The sequence below is a fragment of the Apteryx mantelli genome, chromosome 15 (assembly GCF_036417845.1).
Source record: "Apteryx mantelli isolate bAptMan1 chromosome 15, bAptMan1.hap1, whole genome shotgun sequence".
NCBI lineage: Eukaryota > Metazoa > Chordata > Aves > Apterygiformes > Apterygidae > Apteryx > Apteryx mantelli.
The window spans coordinates 14,776,403-14,802,964 of NC_089992.1; the positions used below are offsets into that span (position 1 = coordinate 14,776,403).

At 45.5% G+C, this 26,562-nt stretch overlaps 1 protein-coding gene across 2 annotated transcripts; it reads right to left on the reverse strand.

Moving 5' to 3' along the window:
* Positions 1 to 1,037: 1,037 nt before the first annotated feature.
* GNB5 (G protein subunit beta 5) lies at positions 1,038 to 26,562 on the reverse strand. 2 transcript variants are annotated; one of them, XM_013957288.2, is made up of 11 exons: positions 26,363 to 26,562; positions 21,241 to 21,377; positions 17,840 to 17,881; positions 16,909 to 16,985; positions 15,246 to 15,378; positions 11,128 to 11,271; positions 7,765 to 7,856; positions 7,595 to 7,643; positions 4,822 to 4,918; positions 3,532 to 3,698; positions 1,038 to 3,148 (listed from the first exon to the last, which is right to left on the reverse strand). In XM_013957288.2, the coding sequence occupies exons 1-11, from the start codon at positions 26,472 to 26,474 to the stop codon at positions 3,137 to 3,139; spliced, it is 1,062 nt and encodes a 353-aa protein (XP_013812742.1). In that variant the 5' UTR covers positions 26,475 to 26,562; the 3' UTR covers positions 1,038 to 3,136. The 2 variants fall into 2 exon arrangements, with proteins under 2 accessions (XP_013812742.1, XP_013812743.1); XM_013957289.2 differs by having other exon boundaries at positions 21,241 to 21,387; positions 26,363 to 26,367.

Below are 26,562 nucleotides of genomic sequence, written 5' to 3' on the forward strand. Positions count from 1 at the left end.
CAAAGGTTCCTTGGGCAACTTTTAGGAAGCCAGATAGACATTAGGTATTTTAATGCCCTGTTTCCTATATTTTTTTTTATTTGATGGGAAGTTGAGGTCTGTCCTGGTTCACAGCTTCCACTATTGTCATAGAAACAAAAAGATGGTTTTTGTAGGTGTTGAATCCATTCAAACCTACTTAGAGACCACAGCTAATATACAGAATACCAGCAACGTTGCCATAAAGTGGAAGAACCAGGGAATTTCTCCCTGCAAGAATAAAAGTCCAAGATCTGGTGCCTGTCCTATTCTCACTGGAACTGGTGACAGTTTTGGCAGTGATGTCACTTAGAATAGGCTGTCTCAGCACTTTCCCCCACCCAACAAAGAAAAGGAAATGAAACAATGTGCTTAAGTTGAGGTAGTGCTTTTTCAGTGTCTAAATTGAGCACTTCCACCAACAGTCTTAATGCTGATCACAAAACCTACACTGAAGTGGAGTCAACAGCTGATCCTAGCACAGTTCTCTTCTGCTGAGAAGGCAGAAAGCTGAGCTGCTGCATCTAAGGTAATTTGCAAATACGATTTACCCAAGTGATAGCCCAGGCACTCAATAGTGTTTAGGTGCCTAACTTCTACTGGCGTCACTCTGCGATATGAGGAGAATCCTGTGCTCCCACAAGACACATACTCTGCATTTTTCAGTGCATTCCTGGGTAAAGTGATGAAGATCTGAAAAGGAAACATCACATTAGCTGCGATTCTACTAGGCAGGAAAACACAATCTGAATTCTGGCCTCCTAAATATAGAAGGAACTCAGATGGAGTACAGATCAGGTATTTTCAAGGACTGCTCTCTCACCATTACTGTTGCTCACCTTGAGTATTTTCAGAAGATATTGCAGAAGCAATTTGCTGATAGATCTGGATTTCACATGGCTCTTTGCTGGACAAATGCTCCAAGAAACTGTACGTTGCAAAAAATAAATGCCAAGAAACACAAACAATAGCTTCTATTACAATTACCTAACTGATGGGAAAAAATGACTATATACACATTTGCAATATGTAAAATACAATTTATTATATTTAGGCCATTCATAAGTATCAACACAATGTAGTATGTTCAAAACAAATATCTTACCAATAAATACTATCTAAACATTAATATTCATCTTTAGATCAAATGTGTACAGTGTAGTGACTCAGTATTGCACAGTGAGCTCTATATGACATTACATTTTCCATAGTGCATTCAGTTTTTTACAGGGACAGTTTGCCACAAATATTGCAAAGCACTGGAGTGGACTTTTCCAAGTGGAAACAGCTGAATTATTTCATTAGGGTCTGAAGGCTGACCTTTCCCCTGAAATGGCCAGAACTGGTCATGGATTCATGGAACCTAATGTTTTCATGAAAGAGGAGACTTCTTTTCTAAAACAATTTTTATACAACTTAAAAAAATCCATTTTTAAATAGAATTAGGTTATTGAACATCTAACTTATGTGAACAGCCAACTCCAGTGATCGTTTGTTTACTGTTTACTGTTTCAAACTAAATCTAAATCATACCTTTCATCTTTTCAGATATGTATCTTATTACTTGCATTTTGGAGGCCAGACTCTGCTGGCGCCTGGCATTACTCCAATACTTCACTCCCTAAGTACTTCTGTTCAGCTCAACTCAGCACCCATCCGTATGAGCAAAGGTGACACATTCTAATCTCAATAGTTTCCAATGTATGAATACAGATAGAATTTTCCAATAGTTCTATAATTAACTATATCTCCATTTACCTGAATATATCTTAATTCTACAGCATTGGCTCCACGCGGCTCCAGTCCTGCTTTATATCACATTAGGACGTTCACACAGAGGGCCAGGTCCTGCAAGCACATGTGGCCAGTTACACTGCTTCCCTGAAACCTACCTGCTCATCGATCTGCTGGGACTGCTCATTCTGGTAAGCACGGTACCTGTATCACATGTTTGCAGGACTGTGACTTAGAGTACTTCTTCAAATAATCACTGCTGTTTGCGCTGAGGTCCAGTTATGACAAAACTGCCTTCACTTCAGTGAGAGATCTGTTAGAGTAAGGACTGTACAGTTTGGCTTGTAAGGTCTAAACTCTATTTACATTAACTTATACTGCTCTCGTATGGCACAAGGACCTTAAAATGGGAATATATTGCCTTTATACACATTTAAGGCTATATTACCCTGCCAAAGTGGTGTGAACTGGCCAACATGTAAATAAGGATCGTGATCATAGAATGGCTATGACTGACTTGGAAAAGACTTGACCATCAGCATAATGGTGCCTAGTGCTTAGCATGTAGTATCCCTTTATGTAAAAGAAAATTCACTCATCAAGTGATACAATTAAAAATTTCTAAGAAACTACTGGTTAAAATAGTACCTCATGATTATGTAAATCATGTTTATATCCCTCAACTTTGCAGTTAATCTTTTTGTATACATTTAGATTCTTTAAATTCAGACAACAGAGATGACATTTCTATCTAAAAAGGAAGTAGGAAAAAACAGGGATTGAAAGGATTCATTTTTTTGTACAAAAAATACCTTTTTATCACAACAGCCTGTACCTTCACAGTGGGCCCTTTGCTGCTCTACTTAGTACCAGGGTTCGGCCATCCATAATGCCATCATAAAGTATCAGAGAGTTGTTTTTCTTTCCACTTCTCAATATCAAAATTCAACACACTACTATGGAATATTTCCAAAGTCTATTTCCAAAGTCTTATGCTTATATATAAAATAAAATCAGGAATCTTTTTTTTTTTAATTTACCATAAAAAGAAACTCAGTTCATGCAAATAAATACATAATGTGCACAGAAGTACTCATTTCTATCATACAGATGACTTCAGAGAAAAGTCTCTTTTTATATTTAACTAAACTAGTTCTAGCAGAAGGTAGTTTCAAAAACAGAATTAAAAACATTTCATTTTACTACAAGTTGATGGTTGCTATGTGTTCAAGCAGATTACATTTTCTACCTAGTTGCGTTAATCTGTGGTTTCAGTATCACCATTTTATAGTGTAGCAAATATTTGATTTTTGGGGTGTTTTTTATGCAGCTTTTGTAGTCCAGGGTATAAGTCTTCATTTGATTTTAGATACAGGATCTCAGGTTAAGCCCAGATCTGCAGAAAGAGATTTGAACAATCATTTATGACATTGACTATTCTATCAAACATTTAAAATTTGGCAAGGCAGTCAGATTATTGGTACAAGCTGTCAGCAACAATGATATGAGGCAAAATTATGATTTTAAGCCATAAATTCAAAATTCTCTTAAAAGTTCTGCTAGCATTTTGTGGGGATTTTTTGTTTTGAATTTCCTGTTCATTTTTTTTACTTAACAGAGAAATATTGCTTAAACCTAAATCTTTGTTGCTTCTCTACAAACATTTCATTTTGTTGAAAATCTGGGGGATTTTAGTCCCTCTAGAGCCAATTTACCTGTGATAACTCCTCTCTCACCCTCTTTTTTTAAACACCCAAACCAAGTCCTCCAAATGCTTACTCTCAGAGTGTGGTCCCAGGATCCCGAGCAGAACGCTGTCCCATCAGGAGACACACGCAAGGCGCTAACACGATTTTCATGGCCAAATAGAATGGACACACGAGACCCTTTCAGCACATCCCAGACATTTATGGTGTAATCATTATAACCTGCAAACAGTAGACGACCTACAAAGAGAATTAGATTTGTACAAAATAAGGTCTTAAGCAGTAAGATTTCTAGACTGCAGCAAGGGCCTTCTGCAGGACATTCATCACCAAACCAGCCACAACCCATATTTCCTGTGCCTGCCAGAGGAGACCTCCCTCTGCCTGTCAGTGGGCTGCAAGCACTGCTTCCCACATGCTAGCTATGCTCCTGCTAGATGCATGCCCTCCACAGCTGAGTTATCTGTATTAAATGCTGAATTAATTAAAATTAATTAGTTAAAATATAGTTAAAAATTAAGTTAGTTTAAAATATTCGTTGAAAATACATGGAATCTGTTCAGTCATTAGAGATAAGGGATCAATCCAAAGTAATGAGAGACTGAAAAAGCACTTCAGTTGCTATTGTGGGTCAGAATATTCTGCTCAGACTTTACACAAGAACAGCTTCACAAAGTTGAATACAAATGGTTGAACAGTTTGGTAAGTGATTCACTATCCCCAGCAGTTCTGCTATGGTGCTTGTGACTGTCCCCAGACCATCTGTGTGGCAGTCGGAGGGGCAGCTCCCATCGGGGTGGCAAGACGCGCCACACGCTCGTCCCCAGGTGGGGCGGCGGAGGCAGCTTTGGGCTTGTCCAGGGGAGGGGAGGGGAGGAAGGGAGGGAGGAGAGAAAGGACTCAAGCTCAGGTCTCTGGATCGGTAGTGAAAAACAGTTAATGGCTCTGTCTTCATGCCCCTCTAACATACTTTTACCATCTATTAATCATTTATTATCCTTTATAAACTATTTATGTGAGTGTGCTTAATATTTTAGTTACATTTCATGTTTCCTTTGAAATGTTTTTAATCATTACCATGTAATTCTAGGCCAGCTGTAGTTAATGGTAAAATATTTCCTGCCTTCGGTGGGGCCAGAAAAATACTCTTCATCACTACAGCTAAGCAATAGCCAGTTAGGTTACTTAAGGAATATTTTTTCTTTACAGAGGAAAAAAGGCTTCCATGCACTAAATATTTCTTTCGGTATTTAATGTTGCTTTTATCTGTAATAGCAAATGCTTTATCAAATTAAAACTGACAAAACTTTACAATCTGCACCAAATCCCAACACCAAGATAACATCCAAAATCCAGGTCTCACCACTGAGGGAGAAGTCCACACTAGATGCTCCAAAAATGATGCTCTCTTTGGAATAAATTGCTACTTCTCTATCTGCACGAAGGTCATATAAACGACACTAGGATTAAAACAAAAACAACACACATGCCTCACTAAAAGCTAGTGTCAATAGTTACTACTCTTGTTGAAAAAATGTGAGTGGGAAGGACCCCAGCTTAACAGGCATCACAGGAAACTGCTGCTTGGCTTCTTTCCTTTTGCTACTTCTGCCCACTGTAACTGGGAATCCTCAGGAGTCCAGTGGGGTCTAAACAACACAATGTTGTTTTGTATTAACTGAGTGAGGAACTTGCTTTTCCAAACCACTTCTCTAAATCTCCAGTCTGTCCTGCTGTAAAGAGATTAGTGCTGATTTTTGGATCCTGGGTACCCACAGAAAGTCCTCCCACTCTCAGCTTACCCTCCTGCTTCCCCACTGTGGTTCCTTACATTTTAGGGTACTCTGATGCTTCCTAGCTGTGCAGAGGGGACAGTCTTTAAAGCCAATGGTCTAAGCGATAATTGGAATCCGGGAGATGCAGGATTAAATCCCTCATCTGCTTCAGGAAGACTGACTGTAGAGCATGGTGGTTGGGACAGTCCCTTGGCATGAGGGAAGCCTAAGTGCTAATCCTTGCTCTGAGTAAGACAGGACAGAAAACAGCCACTGGTCTAATGGGAGGCCTGTCTGTCTCAACAGCAAGGCCACCCAAATCTGAAAAATCAACATGAAAATAATTTGTGATACATTTTTATACAAATCTTTGGTTTCTGTTTCTTAGAGAAAATCCCCAATCACCTCCACAACCTTAAATTTCTGTTTTAATTATTTGCCAATGTACTTAGGCTTGTTTAACATGGAAATAATGTATAGTCAGATCAAATTTCAGTGCCCTTCAGAATTGCAGCCTGTTAGGCCTGAAATCAAAATGCATTTTTGAAACTATTTTAACTGAAAATCTTCCTTAATATGTTGAGTTTAAGCAAACACTGGCCAGGTGGGTTTGTTAATATTAAGACTTAACTAATGAAAAATGGCTGATATTCAAGTCTGCACATAAAGGAAAGACTGTTTTATTCACAGCATCATGGTAAGCTGCCAGGTATTTGAAGTCTAAGTTTCCCAGTGCTATGCACTAATGAATAATTCTATCTGAATATCCTGATACAGAGTCAGGGTCACCTCAGGTGACAGTACTGCTCTGTGAACACACTTTTATGATTTCCCTCCAGACAGTCAGGATTATCTGTTCCCCCAAATCCCCAAGGATACAAATCAGGTCAAGGATACCAGTCAGTGTACCAGTCTGTAACACGGAAAACATGAACTTCTTCATTTAAACAATTGAGTAGGCAGAAACTGCTGAAGCCTCTGTCAAAAGTACAAAGATGGAATTTTCCATTCTCCTGTTCAGGTCAGGGGAGTCAGAAATAGTTAAGTAAGAAAACTCATCAAATGAATTAATAAGCACAGGAGCCCAGAGCCAGTGGTACTGGGGGTGGGTGGGTGGGAAGAAAGTGGAATTGGAATTGGAATTTAATGATGGAGAATTTCTCCATCTCTCTCAACATCTGACATACTCCAGTGCCACATCTGAATGCACAGAGATGCACTGGGCTCACCACAGAGCTAGTGGTGTTAATTTATAGCAGAAGCTTTCAAGATCTAAAAGCAGCATACATTTTTTCCAGAAGTGCCACGGCAGGTCTCCACATCCAGTGAAGTCCAGGGGAAAGTTTCTGTTGAGGTTAGCCAGTTTTGGAGAAGACTCAAAATGTGCTTGGAAGACAGTACTTCAGAAAGATTCTTCACCCTCGTGCAACTCAGTGCGATGTTTGAAGAGACAGGAGAAGCAAGGTGCCAGGTGCCTCTTGCAGATTCCCTTTTGAATTAGGACTACCGTCAGCTCAGCTCCTGCGAGACTATGCCTATGGGCAGACTGCTGTCCCTTGTGGACACCCACTGACTGCAGCGAGATCCGCTGGCCCATGCAGATCATGCAGGGGCCTGAGGGCACCAGCAGATAAATGGTATTTTGCATGCAATGCACTGACCAAAATTACGAATCAAAATGTACTGTGCCCCCTCCTAGCAGCATGTTCATAGATAGTAAGATTTGGCAAGAGCTATTATATCATCAAGGATGACTTGGATGCAATGACTCATCCCAGTAAAAAGCATTGGAAATATGAGTCAGGCTCACAGGAAGGGAATATAGCCAAGGGCAACCTGGGGCTGCTTTCCCAGGATACACAGAGCTTCTAAGGTAAATTGACTGGATCTGCCCTGCACTGCACTGCTGAGACCACTGCCCCTCTGTATCTGCCTTGCTTCCTCCCTTGCAGGGATGTGCACATTTGTGGTCAGGCTCTGTTCATGCCCTTGCAATGTGCTGGTCCTTCTAACACAAGCTGTAGGTTCCTCCTATGCTATGATCAATGACTGCATGTGGTCAAATATCTTCTAGTAAGACAACTAATTCTGATCATAAAACTTCAAAAAATAGAAAATCTGTAATGGAATATTTGGAGAATACCTCATGCAGAAAACTACAGAGGTCACCTAAAAAGCCTTACTAGAATTTTCCGGTAGCATCATATATATTATATTAGAGAATTATTGTTTCTGTGACTTTGGTGTCACAGGCCCAGTTTAGCCATTTAAAGATATCTGTAGATGTGACCTGGTCTTTTAGGAATATCTGACTTGAGAGGTAACAGATCTTCCCTAAACTAGGTTGCTGAATTAACATACCGTGGCATCGTCTGAACCAGAGGCAAAAGCATCTCCACTTGGGTAATATCTGTGCATGAGTAAAAGAAGACCAGAACACATTACATTACTTGAATGAGGTCAGACTTCAATAATAGAACCAGTGCATGGCTCAACATCACAAACGTGTCCTCACCCAGAAACATACTGACCTGACACTGTTGATATCTGAATCATGGGTCTCAAATGACTGGATGCACTGACCAGAGCGCATATCCCAAACCATGGCTTTCTTGTCACATCCCTAACAAGACAAAAAAATTCACTACAGTTGTGCAAATGGTGACACGCACCCCTCATGTGTCTGAGGTGCATGTTCAAGCCCAACTATGTTCACAGGGCTCTGAACATCACAGCTCCGAGGAGAATTAAGCAGCAAAGCAGACCCAGAGTTTGCCATACTGGAACCCCCAAAACTGATGCAGCTGGAGTTTGGAGGAATGTATGACACAAAGGACACAAAGGCTAAGGGGGTGCCACGTACGAGCACTCGCGTAGTGCTGCGGTACCGCTCAGCGAGGGGAGGCTGGCGAGGCGTTCTTGTGCAGACAGGCCCAAGGTGCTTGCGCACGCTGTCCAACACCGACCAGCACTCACTGCATTGCTCTGCTAATGCCGCTGCCGTGCCTGCATCCTGCAATCCCCACCAACAAACAAACCTGCATGACTGACTCATTCTCTACCACTTAACATGCCTGATATAAAAAATTAATACCCAGCACTTAAAGTTTTAGGACAAATTCTTTTTATACACTGAAACAGAAAATGAAATAATTGTATCTGGAGGGTCCCCTGCCCACCCTCCCACTAGATTTAACTCCTGCTGTGGCTCTATGTCCATGTGCTCTATTGCGAGGTCACTTAGACAAAAGAAGTGTAACACCATCTCATCTCATTGTGAAAACCTAACCCGTCCTTCCAAGCTGTGCTTTAGAAAGATCATTTAATGCTCGGTCCTCAGGGTAGCGACCGTCTCTTACACGAAGGGCCAGCTCTGGCCTCATTCTCAGCTGCAGTGTCTCATTACTGTCACAATACTAGTGACAAGAGAAAGAACATAGGGGTTTTTTTCAAGGGTGATGGGAGATTTTAATAAGTATGACCCTGCTAAAGGGAAGGCAGTAAGGAGGCTTAGCTCAGGGGACCTCTGACTTTCTGTGCAGATCCCAGTAGTCCCAGAGTTGTGCAGGGAGTGTGGTGCAGGCTAGGCCTCCTGCCTGCTCCTGCCTAGCAAGCACATTCTGCTGAGCAGACTGTAGCACACGCATTATTTATTTTTAAGCAGATATAATTGCTAGTTAAACTAAACAGTCTCCTCACAATTCACATCTCTCTCTCTTTTTCTTTTCCCGCAACTCTCTAATGAAATTAAATCCTAGTTTTTTACTAATGATGCCATTATTTAAAGGAGATAATGTTCCTTCTGTACCAGCTTGTGGTTTCTGCATAAGGGAAAACATACAAGATGGAGAACATTTTGGATTCAACAGATTTCCCTCTGAAATCCAGCCACAACCCAAGCCCAGCCCTTCACATTGCTTCCATGTGCACCATTCTTGCTGACCTCTCTGGGAGTTTGGGGGCAAGACCAATCTGACAAGCTGGTCCTTTGATTGAGGTTTTGAAGGAGAAATCAGCAACCACCTGCGGAGAGATGGGCCCCCTGAGTGCTATCAAACTTACCCCAAGGAACAGTGCTCAGAGAGCACTGAGCACAACATCTAGGGGCTCAGCCCTGAGCTCACCCAACTCTCTAAGGAGGGCTGTGATTTTTAGTTAAGTAGTTAAATTTAACAGTACCCAGTCTACATGCTGTAGTATTGGAATTGCTTATTCCACCTCAAGGTTACTGTATTATGTAGCCATAATACAGCGAGCCTCTCTATGCCACTATAACTTCAGGCTGTACTACTTACTGCTTTGGCTATATCCACATCAAATCAATGTAAGACAAATCTTTGCTGTGGTGGTATTTTGCATTTGATGAGTTAAGTCCCTGTAAGCACAGACATGCCCAAGATGCTATATCGACACAAGTATTACATATTCTCTTAGTGGTACCATAGCTGCTTGTGATTCTTTGCCCTATAATAAGCTGAGCTGTTCTCATGGAGAATGAATCTGTCCTTTCTGGGAAGTAAGCTGAGTTACAGAAAAGCCTGGGAAGACTAATGCACTCAGATGGAATTAGCTTTCAGTCACGCTTCAGAGCAGCTGTGCTAGCAGCAGACAAACCGGGCCAATGTGTTAGGCTCTACTCATGATGGGCCAGCCAAATTAAATAAAAGAGCCATAACAGAAGAGGTCAGGTTTATTGTGTATAGACAGCACTTTGACTCAGAGCACGACAAGTGGAATCTCCTAATCCATGGTCAGCAACCTCTGGCACAATAGCGAGCAGCAGGACCAGCACAGGGCTAGCACCAGCGGGGACCACAGCACCTTGGGAGAGGCACCTCTGTGAGGCAGCAGCTGCAAGCTCCTGGCTGCTATTACACTCCAAGCAAAGGTACCTACTTTCCCCTTAGAAACCAGGTACCTTCAGCAAAGTTACTGGTAGCAACCTGCCTCCTTAAGAGGTCATCACACAGCTCCTGCCAATTAGTACCAGCACATTCAACCTCTAACGTGGGAAAGAACACCACCACCTTGAAAGGGAACTAAGCCTTGTCCAAATCACCTTTATACCTCGCTTGACTTACTGCCTGGTTAAATGCCAAGCAGTCGCAGCTCAGTTGCCCTGGGGAGAGCAGTTCCTCAGCAGCCAGCTAAGAATGAGAAGATGCACCGTGTACTTTCCCAAACTAGCTCTGCGGGCCCTGCTAGGTTTGTATATTCCTCTGGGCCAAGATAGGGAGGCAGGCAGCATTTGCCTGACTAAGGGGCTTTAAATGCCTCTAGTACCACTGGAAGGCAAAGGGTACTTAGCAACAGCTGAAGATGTGGCCACACCTCATCTGTGTCCGCTCCAACTTGTGCTAGAGTTAAGCCAGTGCCTAAGCTACCCCCTGGCTTCTGGGGAGCAGTTGAGCAACACAGCGGCATGTACATTATTTACAGCCCCGCTTCGATGCCCTGAGCAGCAGCCTGGCACTCCCTGTCCCTGACTCCTAACAGCTGGGTGCGAGAAAGGAGCCAAATGTGAGAGGCTGTTTGCTGTGCGGAGGCTCCCATGTAAGGGGGGTTCACACCTCTGCCTGCTTTATGAACCCGCTGCTTTAACTCTGAGCCTTTTCCTTTCCCAGGAGAAGCTTTGTTTTGATCATGAGCTGGACTGTTTTAGTGTGGGGTGGAATTTGTTAAGTAAGCAGAACTGCAGTCAGACTGGCGGTGTGGGTTTGACCCCACAGTCAGAGGTTTAATTTGCTCCAGCTTGGGAAATGTGCTTGCAATGAGTGGATTTCACTGGGTCTCCCACTAAATACTCCAGTATTCTCTTAATAAGATCATGAGCCTCCTGCTTTGCTGCCTTTTCCCTTCCACATACCTTATTTTTATATTAAGCTCCTGCTTACCCCAGAAACGAAGGTATTTCCCGTTTCAGAAGGGGCCAGATCCAGACACAGAACATCAGCTCCATGACCATGGAAACTCTGTAGAAGCTGCCCACTCTCAACATCCCAGAGTGCACAAGTCCCATCTCCACTTGCTGTCAGGATCTACAGGACATGGCAAGAAAAGGCACGATACAAAAATCAGCATATGATCTTCAAGTTTATGAAGAAACCCCTAGCATCCTACACATATACCAAGAACGGCTTCAACTTCATATAATACTATGCAATAAATCAAAATCATAAAAACAATGTGGATCTAAGCAGAGTTTGCATTTTTTATTTTTTAAGAAAAGAAAGTAGAGTGGAAAGGAAAGGAGTATTGACACAGCTATTACTATACAGTGTACACATTATTAAATAATGGTCAGTTTTGTGCAGTGGGGTTTGAAGAACTGATGTCAACAGGGTTCTTCTGGTATTTCTGTATCCTCCAAAAGGAGGTAAAACCAGATTTATATTCCTGTCTTCCCAGGTACATAATCCTCTCCACAGTTAGGCTGCTGGAATTCAAATGGAGTGAAAAAAAGAAAGAACTGTTGGATTTAAATATACCTGTTTTAGTATACCTGTTTAACTCTCTACATTTTTTTCTGCCTGAAATAACCAGGTCAAACCCAAAAAACTGAATTTCATGGACTTTCTGAAAGGGAAGTGAGTCTGTCTAGACAGTTGTTTGACAAGTCCATCACCTCTCACTTGTCCAAAACCATTTATGCGTGAAAGGACTTGAGCATATACTGACTGAACATAGATCACAGCTTCTCTCATCTGCTGCAGTGCTTGCAGAAAGCACATGTGATCATGGCTTGTTATTGTGGTTAAATCCTGATGATGCTCAATTGTTCAAAATTTCCCCTTGGCACTCAAAGCTGTTATGCAATCACAAATTCTGTAGGTTGAAAGGGTGCCTGTGCACGAGCATGGAAGAGACAAAGGCGAACTTAGGAGACCTTTCAGTTTCGTACACAGGCTATTTTCATGTTCAGTGAAGAAACTCAAGGGATCCCAGTGAGTAGTCAGAAGCCAAAAAGAAAATGCACTTCAAGAAGAAAATTATCACACAACTGTGAAGACATTCACAGAGCTGCATAAAGGTTAAACACAGATCATGTTTGACAGATGCTCCAAAAACCTCTCTCATAAAGAGAGGTCTGCAAAAATTGCAGAACAGACTATTGTGAATCCTGCAGTAGAGACATGCTAATATCCTGAGATTAGCAGACTAGCAGAAGGAAGTCCTAAATTATCTTTTAGCCCAGCTTTGAGCCTCAATTGATAATTTTCTCTATTCTCTGGAATATTTGTACTTCAGGATGAGGGACAGAGACTTTCAGCTCTGAGGATCTGCTCTTGTAATAGCATGTAAGAAAGATAGGAGGGGCGTAGAGGTAACTAAAGGTGTAAGGGGATGGTCTGTTGGCAACCCATAGCTGCAGCTCCAGATAACGTTTAACACAAAACGCTTTGGACTCAAGTTCAGGGTATTGTCGTACAAAACCAGAAAGGAATGAAGAATCATTGCTTTTAGATGTTCGTTTCCCTCCATCGGGGCGCCAGCAGCGTGGGATGGGGGATCCTTGCCTGTCACCTGGCGGTAACAGGCCGCACTTGCACACCGCTGGGGGAGCCCGGGAAGCACCGGTCCTCCTTGCTGCCCTCACCGACCCCCAGCCTCGCAGTGCCAAGCGCAGGCCGAGGGCAGCAGTGGGGGAAAGCGGTGACCCCCGCTCTGTCTTCTCAGCCGCACGGTATGCCCCACGGGCTGCACTTTGATTCTCAGCTCTGGGAAGCGTGGGAGCTGGGAGCATGGCTGGCTTCCCTGTGCAAAACACTCGAGATCCCAGTTAACCGCTGCTATTAATATACACAGAGCACTGTCACATGGGGAGCATTATCACACACCGTGACTGTGGATACCCAGTTTAAGCAGCTGGTCTCTCCTGGCTCTGTGGGGAGCTGAGGCAGAGACGCTCCCTCCGGCTGCTGTGAAGGCAGCGCGCACCTCTCCCAGCGCAGAGCCAGCCCAGGCCTGGCGCGGGAGCGTGAGGAGGGGCAAGGCGGGGGAAGGATGGGACATCTCGCAGCGCCACGCAGCCTGAGGTCGGCTTTAACCGGCGACGCATCACCCCCAGCTCTCCTCCCTTTCCATTGCGCCTACCAGACGCCTAGGGACCCCGGCCCCTACATCCCCCCTGACTTTCACCACTCTGCAGGAAACCTGAGCCCTTCCAGAAAGCAGCAGAGGCAGCAGAGCAGCGCTCGTGAACCTGGTGCTGGGTGCTGCGGGCGCTCCTCGCTCTTGCTGGCGCCGGGCTTGGGGAGGCCTCGAGCACGGGCCAGGACCGGGAGCAAGCCCACTACTGCTGCAAGCCAGGGGAGCAGAGCTGCCCAGCACAGCCCAGCGCGGGCTGGGAAACACCAGCGTAGCCTGCTTGTTTCACCTCACAGCTTCAGAGCTAGTGAATAATTTTAGTACTTAGGCCATTAGATAAGAGGAGAGAGATAAGAAATTCAAGATGCTCTATTATCTTTTACAAAACTGTGTCCTAGCAGAGGCTTAGACAGACCAGTTCTGTATTTTTAAATAAAGCAGAGCTATAAATGTTCACTGAAAAGCATAAGCCTATCAATCTCAAGAAAATTTCATTATAAATTCTTCAGAAAAGTCTCTGAATCACTGTATATACAGCATCTAAATCCACTGTTGGTATTATTTAATAACAGTGATACATTCCCTTCAACACCAATGTAATTTTGTATGTAATGTTTTCTATATATAATATGGAGAAAAAAGATCCAAATTTTCTTTCTTTTTTATTATGAAAAATAAATATTTTTTGCTTTTTGTAGGATTTAATCACAATGCATATAGGTATGAACAAGAAAACAAAATACTGGTTTTTCTATCTCACCAAAAGGTTTCCACTTAATTTGGATGCTGTTCTAATTATACAGGGCTCCTGCACAGCAAGGTCCCAGCTAAGCGTGCCTGAGCGCTGTGGTACCTCCAGGCCTTCCGTTTCCATGGCAATAGACTTGAATTAGCACCTCAGAGTCATTACTGAAACCACAGAATGGCAAATAGCGGCTTACTCTTGGGTATCTCATGTCTGGAAATAGAAACAATCAGAGCTCATATTTCTTTCATAAGAGCTCCGAATATCTAGAAAGAAGGGAACAAGTGTATTCCCTTTGTACCCAGCCCTGCTGCCACGGAGAACAATGAAAACGCTCCCTCCTTCCCTTTATTTTGCTACAGAGCTGTAGAGCCAGAGCGGGTGAGAGGATTATTCTGGCTTCTTTCATTCTTTCATGTTCCTGAAGAAACAGATCTTTTAGATGTTCAGTACAGAGGAAGCTGGCCTAGTCTCAGAAGAGGTGGGTTTTGTTCCTTGCTTTGCTACTACTGACTCCCCCTGCGACCTTGAGCAATCGCTGGTTCTGTGCGCTTCAAATCCCAGCTGCGAAACGGGGATAACATCACTTCCTTTCTCTCTCTCTCGGGAATACACCACTACACGTAGAGAGAGAGCCAGCCCTGTGGGACCCTCATCTTGAGCTCACATATCTCACTTGGTACAAACAAAAAGTACTAAGAAGGAAAGCACAATACTTGCAAAAGCAAAGTTGGCTAGACATCCAGGACAAATTAGGCCAACAACACAGTCTCCACCAGCTGGCACAGCACATACCCAATCTAGTGTTACCTGAACTGGGTTTTTATTTATTTGTATTAGTTTGAGCTCCTAAAAGCACAAGCCAGCAGAGATCTAATGAACAGCACCGGTAGCAGCGAGCTCCCTTCACCGGGGAGCAGCAAAAGGGTCAGGCCTTTGCAGGGAGCAGCCGTGACGACGGCAGCCCCCACATGGGCTGCAACAAGCATTTCCTTACAACAGCTTTCGCAGCACCTTCACTGCCACCAGTGAGGGTTTTCAGCAGCCCCTGCATGGTGCAGAACATGGCACTGGGTGCCAAAATGCTTCAGGTGCAAGGAAGGTTACTTGCACCAAGTACAAATGCAGCCCAAGTTAGGCATGGCGAGACAGTGAGCAGCAGGTAGGGAATGCATTTACCTGCATGTCTGAGTTAGTGAAGCTGCAGGCAGACAAGTAGTTTGTGTGCATTGCAACGGATTTCTTCTTTGCAGCCATATTTTCATTTTTGTCAAATGTCAGTGGGTACACAGAACACTTGTTGTCCAGGCCTCTAAAGAGAATAATAATAGTAATAACAGAGAGAAGGGAGCTGGTTAAAACTGCAATGACAAAAGGCAAGCGGCGATAAGAAGGAAACCACCTGGCAGCGCTGCACTGCCAAATCCTTATGATCACTGACTTCCCTGTATTATGCTAGCTGGGAATCTCCCTGTGCAGGGAAGCCTCAGATGCCTCACCACACTGTTTACTTTACAGTACTTCAGCAGCTGAAATCCAGTATTTTTTGCCCTCGTCTAGTTTATAAATGGCACTGAAAGAAACTTCCGTAAAGTATAAACTGGGAGGTGAGACAGCAGTCACCTTAGGGTTAATTTTTTTGCATAAAGCCAAACCGGCATTTTTCTATTGACCTTTGTGATTGTGAGTACTGGTCTTTAAAGTGCTGTTATTCCTCTACCTTAATAAATATGACCTAACTCCTATGGAAAGATGGTACAGCAAATTAATACGTGTGGAGACAGAGTTTTTAAAAAGAGTTTGGAAAAATGGCAATATAAATACTGACTCTGTAGCTAGTGTGTCCAACTACCAACTGTATCTACACCAGATATGATTGGGTCTCACGGGCCAGATGTGCCCACTCTGACTCTTTCCTAAAGTCCTAGGAGATTCAGGCTGTGCCCTGGTCTCCGAGATCCCAGGCACACCGCCAACTAATGATTCTGTGTCTTGTATTAAGTGCACAGCACTTAACTGACAGCACAAGAGTTGCACAGAACTAGGTAATGCAACGCATATACACTCTCCCTGCCTGTCTTAGGAGAGTGAAGACAGAGCTTACTTGCCATCTTTGAGTTTTAGTCAAAATCGTACAATTTCCAGAATCCTTCTCCAAACACATTTATGAAGTCTCTCTATCTCAGTCTGCTTCCTTCCATATTTGCTAGCTGCACAGTAAAATAGTCTCCCTTGTTCCTTTCTCTTGCCCCAAGCTTTCTTTGTCTAATCCATCCATTTTTAAAAGGTGTTTTGCCAATGTCACATCTCTTTGTTTTCTTCCTTGGAAAAAATCCATTTGTTCAAACCTGAGCCCTCAGAGAAGTTGGAGAAGATTATCTTTATTGAGGATGGGGTTACTGCCCCTCCTGCCTCCCCCCCCCCTCGCCAAGATCTATTCAAGTGCTGATAATCCTTAACGTCTGATCTCTCCCTCAGATATCCTTGTGCTAATTGTCCACCTCTAAGATCATGGTTAAAACAGCTTTCCCTTAAAAGATGTATACAACACACGCAACCAAACTGGAACAGAGAATTGCACGCAGGCAGAATTCCTAAGCCATGATATAAATGCTTAAAGAGGATTATTTGCCATGCTTACACAACAGATGTTATCGCACTGATGTCAGTGGAGATTGTGTGTATGAACCATTATGGGAACAGGATCAGAGGCACTGAGTGCAGTCCTCCTGTTCATGATCAAGACAAGCAAGCTCATAACTGTCAGCATCTGGGAAGCCGCTGGGACACTGCTACAAGGAAAGCCTCTCTGCATAAGCAGCTGCAGAAACTGGGAACTCACCCACAAGCAATGGCACATCCGGATGGGGCATACGCACACGCCATCACCCACGTACATGGCATCGTCACTGCATGTTCCTGAAATACAGGATCTCCGTAAAGCTCAGACATCACCATTTCTCTAACCGGTGCAAGGAAATCAGCTTAGAGTAATATGTTTAATATTGCTGTGGGACCTCCTAGGGGTTGGTGAAAGATACAGATGCTTCCCCCAGTCATAACCCAACTTGAGGCTGGGTAAACCCTGACCATATAACATGGAGGAACAGCAAGAAGATGGACAGTCACTCCCTTCCTGACAGGTTCCACCTTGTTCATGAGCCCCAAACTGATCACAGAACATCTTTTATTGGGGTTACTGGACTCGGTGCTTTAGAAGGGTCTCACTGCTGTACGCATGCAGGAGAGTTACAAACAACCTGTTTTTTTCTCAGGTATCTGGAGCAGTGGGTGTTGAGGCGGCACTGGCAGGGCTCAGAAAAGCAGCGGCACCATGCCATGGTGAACACCAAGGCTGAAGGGTTCCAGTTGTTTAAACATGGCACCTGGTACAGCTGTTACCCAGGGAGGATCTCTGTTTCACCAGCCCAGCCTTCCCCCGCAGCAGTGCGTGGCGAGGCAGCTGTTCCCTGCATGCGGAGCCGTGTGCTGGGAGCCCTCTCTGTCAGCAACGGGGGCAGATCCCACCCTGCCAGCAGCACCCTGCTGAGCACGACCAACTCCAGGACGCGGGCCCTTTGCTCAGAGACGTGGCAAGCGAGCTCATTTGCCCTGGACCCCTCAGCCTGAGGTGCTTTTGGAGGTTTGAAGGTTATCCAGTCATCCTGGAGCCTTCTGCGACACACTTGTGAGCCCTCCAACCCACCATCGTTATCCCACCATCATTTGTCCTATGCACAGAAATCTCAGGCTTACTCTAAAGTTTTACCTACCTTGTTGGTAGTGAAGGAATCCCACACGATCACCTTCCCATCCTAAATGAAAGTACACAGATAGAGACAGAAACGCTGAGAAACTGAGGACTTCCAGATGCATTACTGTTAGCCTACTTCCAATATTTCAGGAGAACACTGCTGCTCATTTCTATCCCCTGTTCAGTTCCCTCACAAAATTTTTGTCTTCGTCTTAAGAATAGTACAATGGTGTAACGAAGGACAGAGGAGACACTTCTCATACTAGTTATTTCTTTAACCACGAAAAGGGCACATCTTCTCCTCACAGAATGACTAATGTGGGCTTAAAAGACTGATTTATTTTTAAAAGGGCTTCCCCTAGCCTGTTTATGAGAAGTTCTTTCATTTACAGCACACATCACAGAAAAGATCGTCTCCCCAGGAAACCATTACTAGAATGAACTCTTACTTGCTTCCTTTCAGCAATGATATATTTCTCCCAGCCTATAGCCACCATCTGTAAAGCCAGCCACATCTCCCATACAAAATCTACTGGTGGCTCTGGCAAAGGCCTTACAAATAAAATAGGTGACCTATATTGCAAATCACTCTCAGAGCTGGCAGCACTCACAGGGACTATTTATGAATATTGAACTATTTATTCATCTTTGCTTTCCTGTCCTTTATCTGCTTTTCTCTTTACTTCTCACTGCACTTACTTAACTTTCGATTATCCTTTGATGCAATTAGCTAACGAGCCAATAAGAACACTCAGAAAAAAGCAACATAATGGCTTTGTCTATGCGCTCAGGCCAGCTACTTTGTCTTATGCCCATAATATTGCTTATCCTCCCTGTATTTCGAAAGTGAAATGTTTACTGGCAAGAAACAATTGTTGCTGTACCTGGACTCATTACAGTTCTTGAAGTCAAAAGTGAGACCCCTGACATTTCATACAGGCCCGCAAAAAGCTGTGAGATTAACAAGCTCACTCACTACCATTCTTGGTTCAGGATGAACCAATACATCTAGAAAGTAATTATCTCATTACCTTCTCTCAGCTAATGAGACTGGTCTTGAGCAGGTGTCAGGACTGTTTCTCAAAACGCCCAAGCAAATGCAGTAATTTTGGCAGGATGGTTGAGGTTTTCAAGGTTGCACCGATCACATACTGCAGAAAAAATTTCTGTGCACAGAAATCTTCAGAAGAATCAAAAATTTTCCTCTCCCTTTTCCTAATTATTTCTTCTGAACACATGAATTGAAATCATTACTGAATATTGAGTTTGTAAAGAACAAGGAAATAAAGTGTAATTTGGCCTCAAATGCATTCTCTTTATTTTCTATTGTAGTATGGAATACTTAGAGAAATCTGTATATATACAGGCAAAAACTCTTTAGAGTTTTAACTACAACAGGTGTAGCAATGCTCAGTAACTTGGATTTGTGCTCTCTGAACAAATATGTTGCCAATGAACTGCTTTAAGGGCATCTTGAAAGCACTTGTGCTATACACAGGTATCATTTGCAAAGAGTACATAACACAGCCAAAAGGCCCATTTGGAATTAAATCTGGCAAAGGATGTCAAGGACAACAAGAAGGGCTTCTTCAAATACATCAGCAGCAAAAGGAAGACTAGGGAAAATGTGGGCCTGCTGCTGAATAGGGTGGATGCCCTGGTGACGAAGGATACAGAGAAGGCAGAGTTACTGAATGCCTTCTTTGCTTCGGTCTTTGCTGCTACAGCCAGCCCTCAGGAACCCCAGACCCTGGAGACAAAAGAGAAAGTCTGGAGAAAGGAAGACTTTCCCTTGGCTGAGGAGGATCGGGTTAGAGACCATTTAGGCAAACTTGACACCTACAAATCCATGGGCCCTGATGGGATGCACCCACGAGTGCTGAGGGAGCTGGCAGATGTTATTGCTAGGCCACTCTCCATCATCTTTGAAAGGTCATGGAGAACAGGAGAGGTGCCTGAGTACTGGAAGAAAGCCAGCGTCACTCCAGTCTTCAAAAAGGGCAAGAAGGTGGACCCAGGGAACTACAGGCCAGTCAGCCTCACCTCCATCCCTGGAAAGGTGATGGAGCAGCTCATCCTGGAGGCCATCTCTAAGCATGTGGAGAAAAAGATGGTGATCAGGAGTAGTCAGCATGGCTTCACCAGGGGGAAATCATGCCTAACCAATCTGATAGCCTTCTATGATGGAATGACTGCCTGGGTAGATGAGGGGAGAGCAGTGGATGTTGTCTACCTTGACTTCAGCAAGGCTTTTGACACTGTCTCCCATAACATCCTCATAGAGAAGCTCAGGAAGTGCGGGGTAGATGAGTGGACAGTGAGGTGGATTGAGAACTGGCTGAATGGCAGAGCTCAGAGGGTTGTGATGAGCAGTGCAGAGTCTAGTTGGAGGCCTGTAGCTAGCGGTGTCCCCCAGGGGTCAGTACTGGGTCCAGTCTTGTTCAACTTCTTCATCAATGACCTGGATGAAGGCACAGAGTGCACCCTCAGCAAGTTTGCTGACGATACCAAACGGGGAGGAGTGGCCGATACCCCAGAGGGCTGTGCTGCCATTCAGAGACCTGGACAGGCTGGAGAGGTGGGCAGAGAGGAACCTCATGAAGTTCAACAAGGGCAAGTGCAGGGTCCTGCACCTGGGGAGGAATAACCCCATGCACCAGTACAGGCTGGGGGCCGACCTGCTGGAAAGCAGCTCTGCGGAGAAGGACCTGGGGGTGCTGGTGGACACCAAGTTAACCATGAGGCAGCAATGTGCCCTTGTGGCCAAGAAGGCCAATGGTATCCTGGGGTGCATCAGGAAGAGTGTTGCCAGCAGGTCGAGGGAGGTGATCCTCCCCCTCTACTCAGCCCTGGTGAGGCCACATCTGGAATGCTGGATCCAGTTCTGGGCTCCCCAGTACAAGAGGGATGTGGCACTACTGGAGAGAGTCCAGCGAAGGGCTACTACTGGAGCATCTCTCTTATGAGGAAAGGCTGAGAGAGCTGGGCCTGTTTAGCTTGGAGAAGAGAAGACTGAGAGGGGATGTTATCAATGTATACAAATATCTTAAGGGAGGGTGTCAAGAAGATGGAGCCAGACTATTTTCAGTGGTGCCCAGCAACAGGACAAGAGGCAACGGGCGCAAATTGAAACACAGAAAGTTCCATCTGAATATGAGGAAATACTTCTTCACTGTGAGGGTGACAGAGCACTGGAACAGGTTGCCCAGAGAGGTTGTGGAGTCTCCTTCTCCGGAGATATTCAAAACCCGCCTGGACGCAATCCTGCGCAACGTGCTCTTGGTGACCCTGCTTGAGCAGGGGGGTTGGACTTGGAGGATCTCCAGAGGTCCCTTCCAACCTCAACCGTTCTGTGATTCTGTGAAAAGGTTTCTATAATGCCCAACACTAGCTTTGAAAAACATCTACACAGTGGCATACCTGGGAAGAGCTCACAATTCTTCTTTTGTCTTTGCACCAGTCCATACAGAGCACTTTATTTCCATGGCCCTTCAGGGTTCTTCTGGTCTTCATCACGAACTGGCCAAGTGCCTCCACGCGTTCTGCCACCTGGTGAACTGCAAAGAACTGATCGTTAAGAGAGACCCGTATCAAAGCTCTGCCCTGGCAAACCTTTATGCTCCTGAGTAATGTTACTTGCAAGAATAAATCCATGAAGTATCAGTCTATGGTGTAAAACAATGAATTCTGTTTCAGAGCTGACAGGTTGCAAAGCCCCATGCCACGGTGAGCAGTCTATGAACACACTCACCAGATAAAGATATGGATGAACTCACTCAGGGCTGTAGCAGCTCAAGCTCTCGCAAACTATCACATCCAAGTATAACTAAAATATATTTTACCCAGCCCCCTTCTCCCCTCCTACTGGGAAATATTCAGTCTGACTGAGGCTTGAAAGAGCATGGACAGCCTCCAGCCTAACACATGCCCAGCGGTACTCAAGTAGGAGGGAAGACAGCTACCGGGTCATGGAGGAAAAGTCATAAAAAAGAAGGGGGTGAGCACCAAATCTCCAAGGTTTTCATAGTAAGACCCTTGTTCCAGGCGCAAGAGTCCCAGGTGCATGGCAGCTGCGATGCAGGGTGATATGGTACTGGCTGTCGGCACTGGAGACTGCTCTGCCATGTCATTGGGGGAGGCCTCTGGGACAGGTGCTGGCAGAACACAGCTCCGAGCGAGTGGAGAAGCTCAATGTTCTCCCTAAGAGTGCACTACCCGACTTCCAAACAGCGTCTATAGACCTCAAAGACCTTGAGTAGGTCAGCATTTTTTTTAATGAGAACAAGAAACAGAGAGGGCAGGCAAGCAGCTTTCCTGAGTAACATCCTCTGCAGAAGTTAGTTATTTCATACCTCATTTAATAGCAGTACTTTCAGCTGATATTCTTAAACTCCCTCAAAATTTCCAATTGTGCAAACTCACTTTGATGTAAAATTCAACCCACTGCAGCGAACACAACTTGAACCATCTCACTTAACCCTGATGCCTCATGCTGGGGTCATCTGTGCTTATCTGGGGAAAAGCATCATCTGAGGAAACTGGTTTGCGCTGCTCCAGTGTTGTTGATTCAGTGTGGAGCTGAGCAGGGGCACAATGTGTTCTGGAGCCCCATGGCAGCTCCAACTGCTCTAATACACCTCACATGGAGCACCATGGAGTATGGAAGTCACCTCAAGTCTCACAATGGAGTGGAGGTCCTGGGGCAGGGGTTGGAGACCCTGGCACCAGAATTAAAAATTACTTGATCCAGAGAGGAGTTAATAGGATCCAGCCCTTCCATATGTTGTGTGCTTGTCCATGCTGAAACCTAAGATGACACAGCTGCTGTTAGCTAAAGGGGCAATGCCTGACCCAAACCATTTGAAATAAAGGCAGAAGCTCACATGCTTTAATGAGCTGGTGGAGGAAAGCTTAAGCTTTTCAGTACAATGTTGGAGACTCAGCTCACGCCCTGCATGGCAGGTGACTGCTCTGGAGCTATGCTGCTGCTTCACACCTTTGTATTTTCTAGAGCTGCTGCAAGAATGCTCATGGACTGGAAAGGGCTGTCACAGTGAAAGAACAGGCATCCTTAACATTATTTGAGATTATTCCCTGGCACAGGGTCAGGCGAGCAATTTCTGCCTAAATCAGAAACTGATTTCTAATGGATTAGCTTTTCCATAGATGTTCTTCAAAAACACCAGCCCAGCAAACTGTGCCAGCATAAGGCTCTCAACCTGAAATCTCTGCTCTTCCACTCTCACTTAGCCAGGGGACAAGTGCTAGCCACCATTCCTGTCCATTAAAGAATCATCTTTAACAGGGGTCAGGAGCAAGTAAAAAGGTCTGAGAAAGTACCATATAAGCCCACTGAGGAAAAGATACATTTTTCCTCTCCTTTTGCCCACTGAACCCTGCTAACTGATCCAATCAAAAGACCTGAAAACAGTGGAGAGGAGGTTATTATGGCAGCTGGAAAGATGTTTGTCTCCAGAAAATATCTGAAAAAACAAGTGTTCCACAGACAATAGGCAGTGTTTCCATTATGCCAATACAACCTAGACTCTGTGGAATGGTCTATTTTAGCTTTACTGCTTCTCTGAGGACACTTATCTCCAACCACAGCCATAATAATCTTGTGCCCACCTAGCACAGGTTTTAGAATCACATAATCATTTTGAAGTATTCTCCAATATTGTTTCAAAACAGCGTTAAAAATCCTGCACTCAGGGAAGTACATCAGCTAGAGTCAATGAGTAACCTGAGTAGTTTTACAAGGGTCCAGATAAAGCAGACTATTTTTCTAAAACATATGGTTTGGCCTGAACAGAAGTTGTGGACTTGATGCAGACAATACTGGGTATCAGTTTTTGATCTTTCCTATTTTGGAAGTCAGTTGGTCTTAACGGTCCCTTCTGGCCTTAAAAATCTATGGATCACATGAACAAGACAAACTGCTTTATCTGTACCTGAAATTCCAAGTTACAGAATTGAATCCTTAAAATTGTAGGACTGAAAATCAAATGTATGTTTGGTATTTCCTCTTTCCATCTGCATTTTTGAGAGCTTCAGTTCAAAACCAGTTGAACAAATAAGGACAACCCTAATTCAGCTAGTTGTTTGTTTGGGAACCATGGAGGGAAAATCATGATCAGACTAAAAAAAAGTGAAAGATATAATTTTAGATTAGAAAAAAAATGAAAGAAATGCTTTATTCTGGAACTTTTAACCTCTGCAGAAATAGCTCTTGGGAATAATTTAAGTGCCCAAAAGCTCTGATCAATGATATAAAATATCATGAGGGAGCACTGTTCTGCAGTGGTGTAAGACTTTTGCCTTAGAAATTATGTCATGGATAAGTAAACATGGTCTTCCAACATAATTTTGCGGATTTTACTGAAAGACATAAATATCCTATGACTGACTATCATGACATGCACAGTTACAGTATCACTGCAATCATAGGTAAAATTCTGCTTTCCTGATCAAATTGGATTTACGCATATGCTTAAGTGGTCTGAACAGAGACCCCACTACTTCTGATACAGAAATTACATCGTAGGATTATGATGATTTACAGTAACATTTCTGTAACGAGGCCATCTCCATTTATTTAATGATTCCTATCAATAGGACACTTAAATAACATGATTATCCAATTTAAACAAGAAAATGCTTTATTTACTCTAGAAAAAAAAATTCTTTTAAACCTCCCCCCCAAATTTAGGAGTGTTTGCCAGTCCCTTGCTCTTACAAAACATTAACAGCTAAATCACTGGATACAGACTCACATTCCTCTTCAACATTTAAGGCATCAAAATGGAAGAAATAAAAGTTGTAATGACCTACTAAAATTGCTAATAAAATGAGCCACAGGATTTCAGAGGAATCTAGTAATTACATACATTTTCTCAAAAAAAGAATTTCAATACATCATCACAATTATAAAAATGAAGTAATCAAAATAAAAAGCATTTTTGTATCTCAGGTGACTTCATATGTTTTTGAGGAGTTCTATAAAAATACAGTTAACTTATTTTTATCCTGAATTGGAAGCAGAGGAGGCTGAAGTCTGTCCACATCATTTATTTTACATTAACCATGCATCTAGAAATTGCAGCTGATAACAATGAGTCAAGCATTGATAGCTGGAGGATGGAATCACCCAGCACCTCTGAATCAGCCCTAGACGGCAGTAAGTTGTTTCCTTGGGGGGGAAGAGGGGTTGCTTTTGGAAACATTGCACCTTTTTGAGCCATATACTTTGGGTGAAATCCTGGCCTCATTAAAGTAAATTACCATCAGCTTCCACAAGGCTAGGTTTAACCTCTATTTCTGCCACCAAGATGCGCACTAAAATGAAGCAAATAAATCTCAGAATCCACTGAGCGAAGTCTGTCCCAGTCTCTTCCTGCCCCGTCTGTCGGCCTCCCCCCTGCACCAAACACGGTGCAAAACGAGCAGTTGTGCCTCTGCAGCCTGAGCCAGGAGCAGGGGCACGGCGGGGCACAGAGGGGCACGGAGGGACACAGCGGGGCACGGAGGGGCACGGCAGGGCACGGCGGGGCACAGAGGGGCACGGCGGGGCACGGAGGGGCACAGAGGGGCACGGCGGGGCACGGCGGGGCACGGCGGGGCACGGAGGGGCACGGCGGGGCACAGAGGGGCACAGAGGGGCACGGCGGGGCACGGCGGGGCACGGCGGGGCACAGAGGGGCACGGCGGGGCACGGCGGGGCACGGAGGGGCACGGAGGGGCACGGAGGGGCACGGCGGGGCACAGCGGGGCACAGAGGGGCACGGCGGGGCACGGCGGGGCACGGAGGGGCACGGCGGGGCACGGCGGGGCACAGAGGGGCACGGCGGGGCACGGCGGGGCACGGCGGGGCACGGAGGGGCACGGAGGGGCACGGAAGGGCACGGAGGGGCACGGAGGGGCACGGAGGGGCACGGCGGGGCACGGCGGGGCACAGAGGGGCACGGAGGGGCACGGAGAGGCACGGCGGGGCACGGCGGGGCACGGCGGGGCACGGAGGGGCACAGCGGGGCACGGAGGGGCACGGAGGGGCACGGAGGGGCACGGAGCGGCACGGAGGGGCACAGCGGGGCACAGAGGGGCACAGCGGGGCACAGAGGGGCACAGCGGGGCACGCGTGCGGAGGACGCGTCCCTGCTTCCCGCCGGCGCCCCCCGAGGCCGAGGCGCGGCGAGGCCGGGCTGCCCGCTTGCCCGCCGCTGCGCTCGCTTCCCGTTTATCCCGTGTGTTTATCGCGTGTCCACGCGCCCACCACGCTTTCGCCTCGCCTTCGGCAAATACGGAAAAGCGTCTGTCAGACAGCGGCGGGGCGTGCGCGGGGCAAGGCCCTGCCCGCTTCGCGCTGCAGAGCGGCGTGCCTCCGTTCCGCGGGCGGGCCCGGGCAGCAGCGCCGCGCGCTTTCCTGCCGCCCGCCGGTCCCTGCCCGCCGCAGCCGAGCGCCGGCCGCCGCAGCCCGGGCTCGCGGCCCCCGCGCCCCTCCCTCGGCGCGCCCGGCCCGGCCGCCGCGCTCGCCGGCCGCACTCACGCTCCACGTCGTGCAGCTTGGCCCTCTCCTCCTCCAGCTTGCCCTTCAGGCTCTCGGCCTCGTTCTTCAGCGATGCCAAGGTCTCGTTCTCCTGCAGCCCCTCGGTTGCCATCTTTGCAAAGGAAGCAGGGAGGGAGGAAAGGAGCGAGAGGCGGGGAGGAGGAGTCTGACTGCCCGGCGCTCAGGGATGCTGCTGAGGC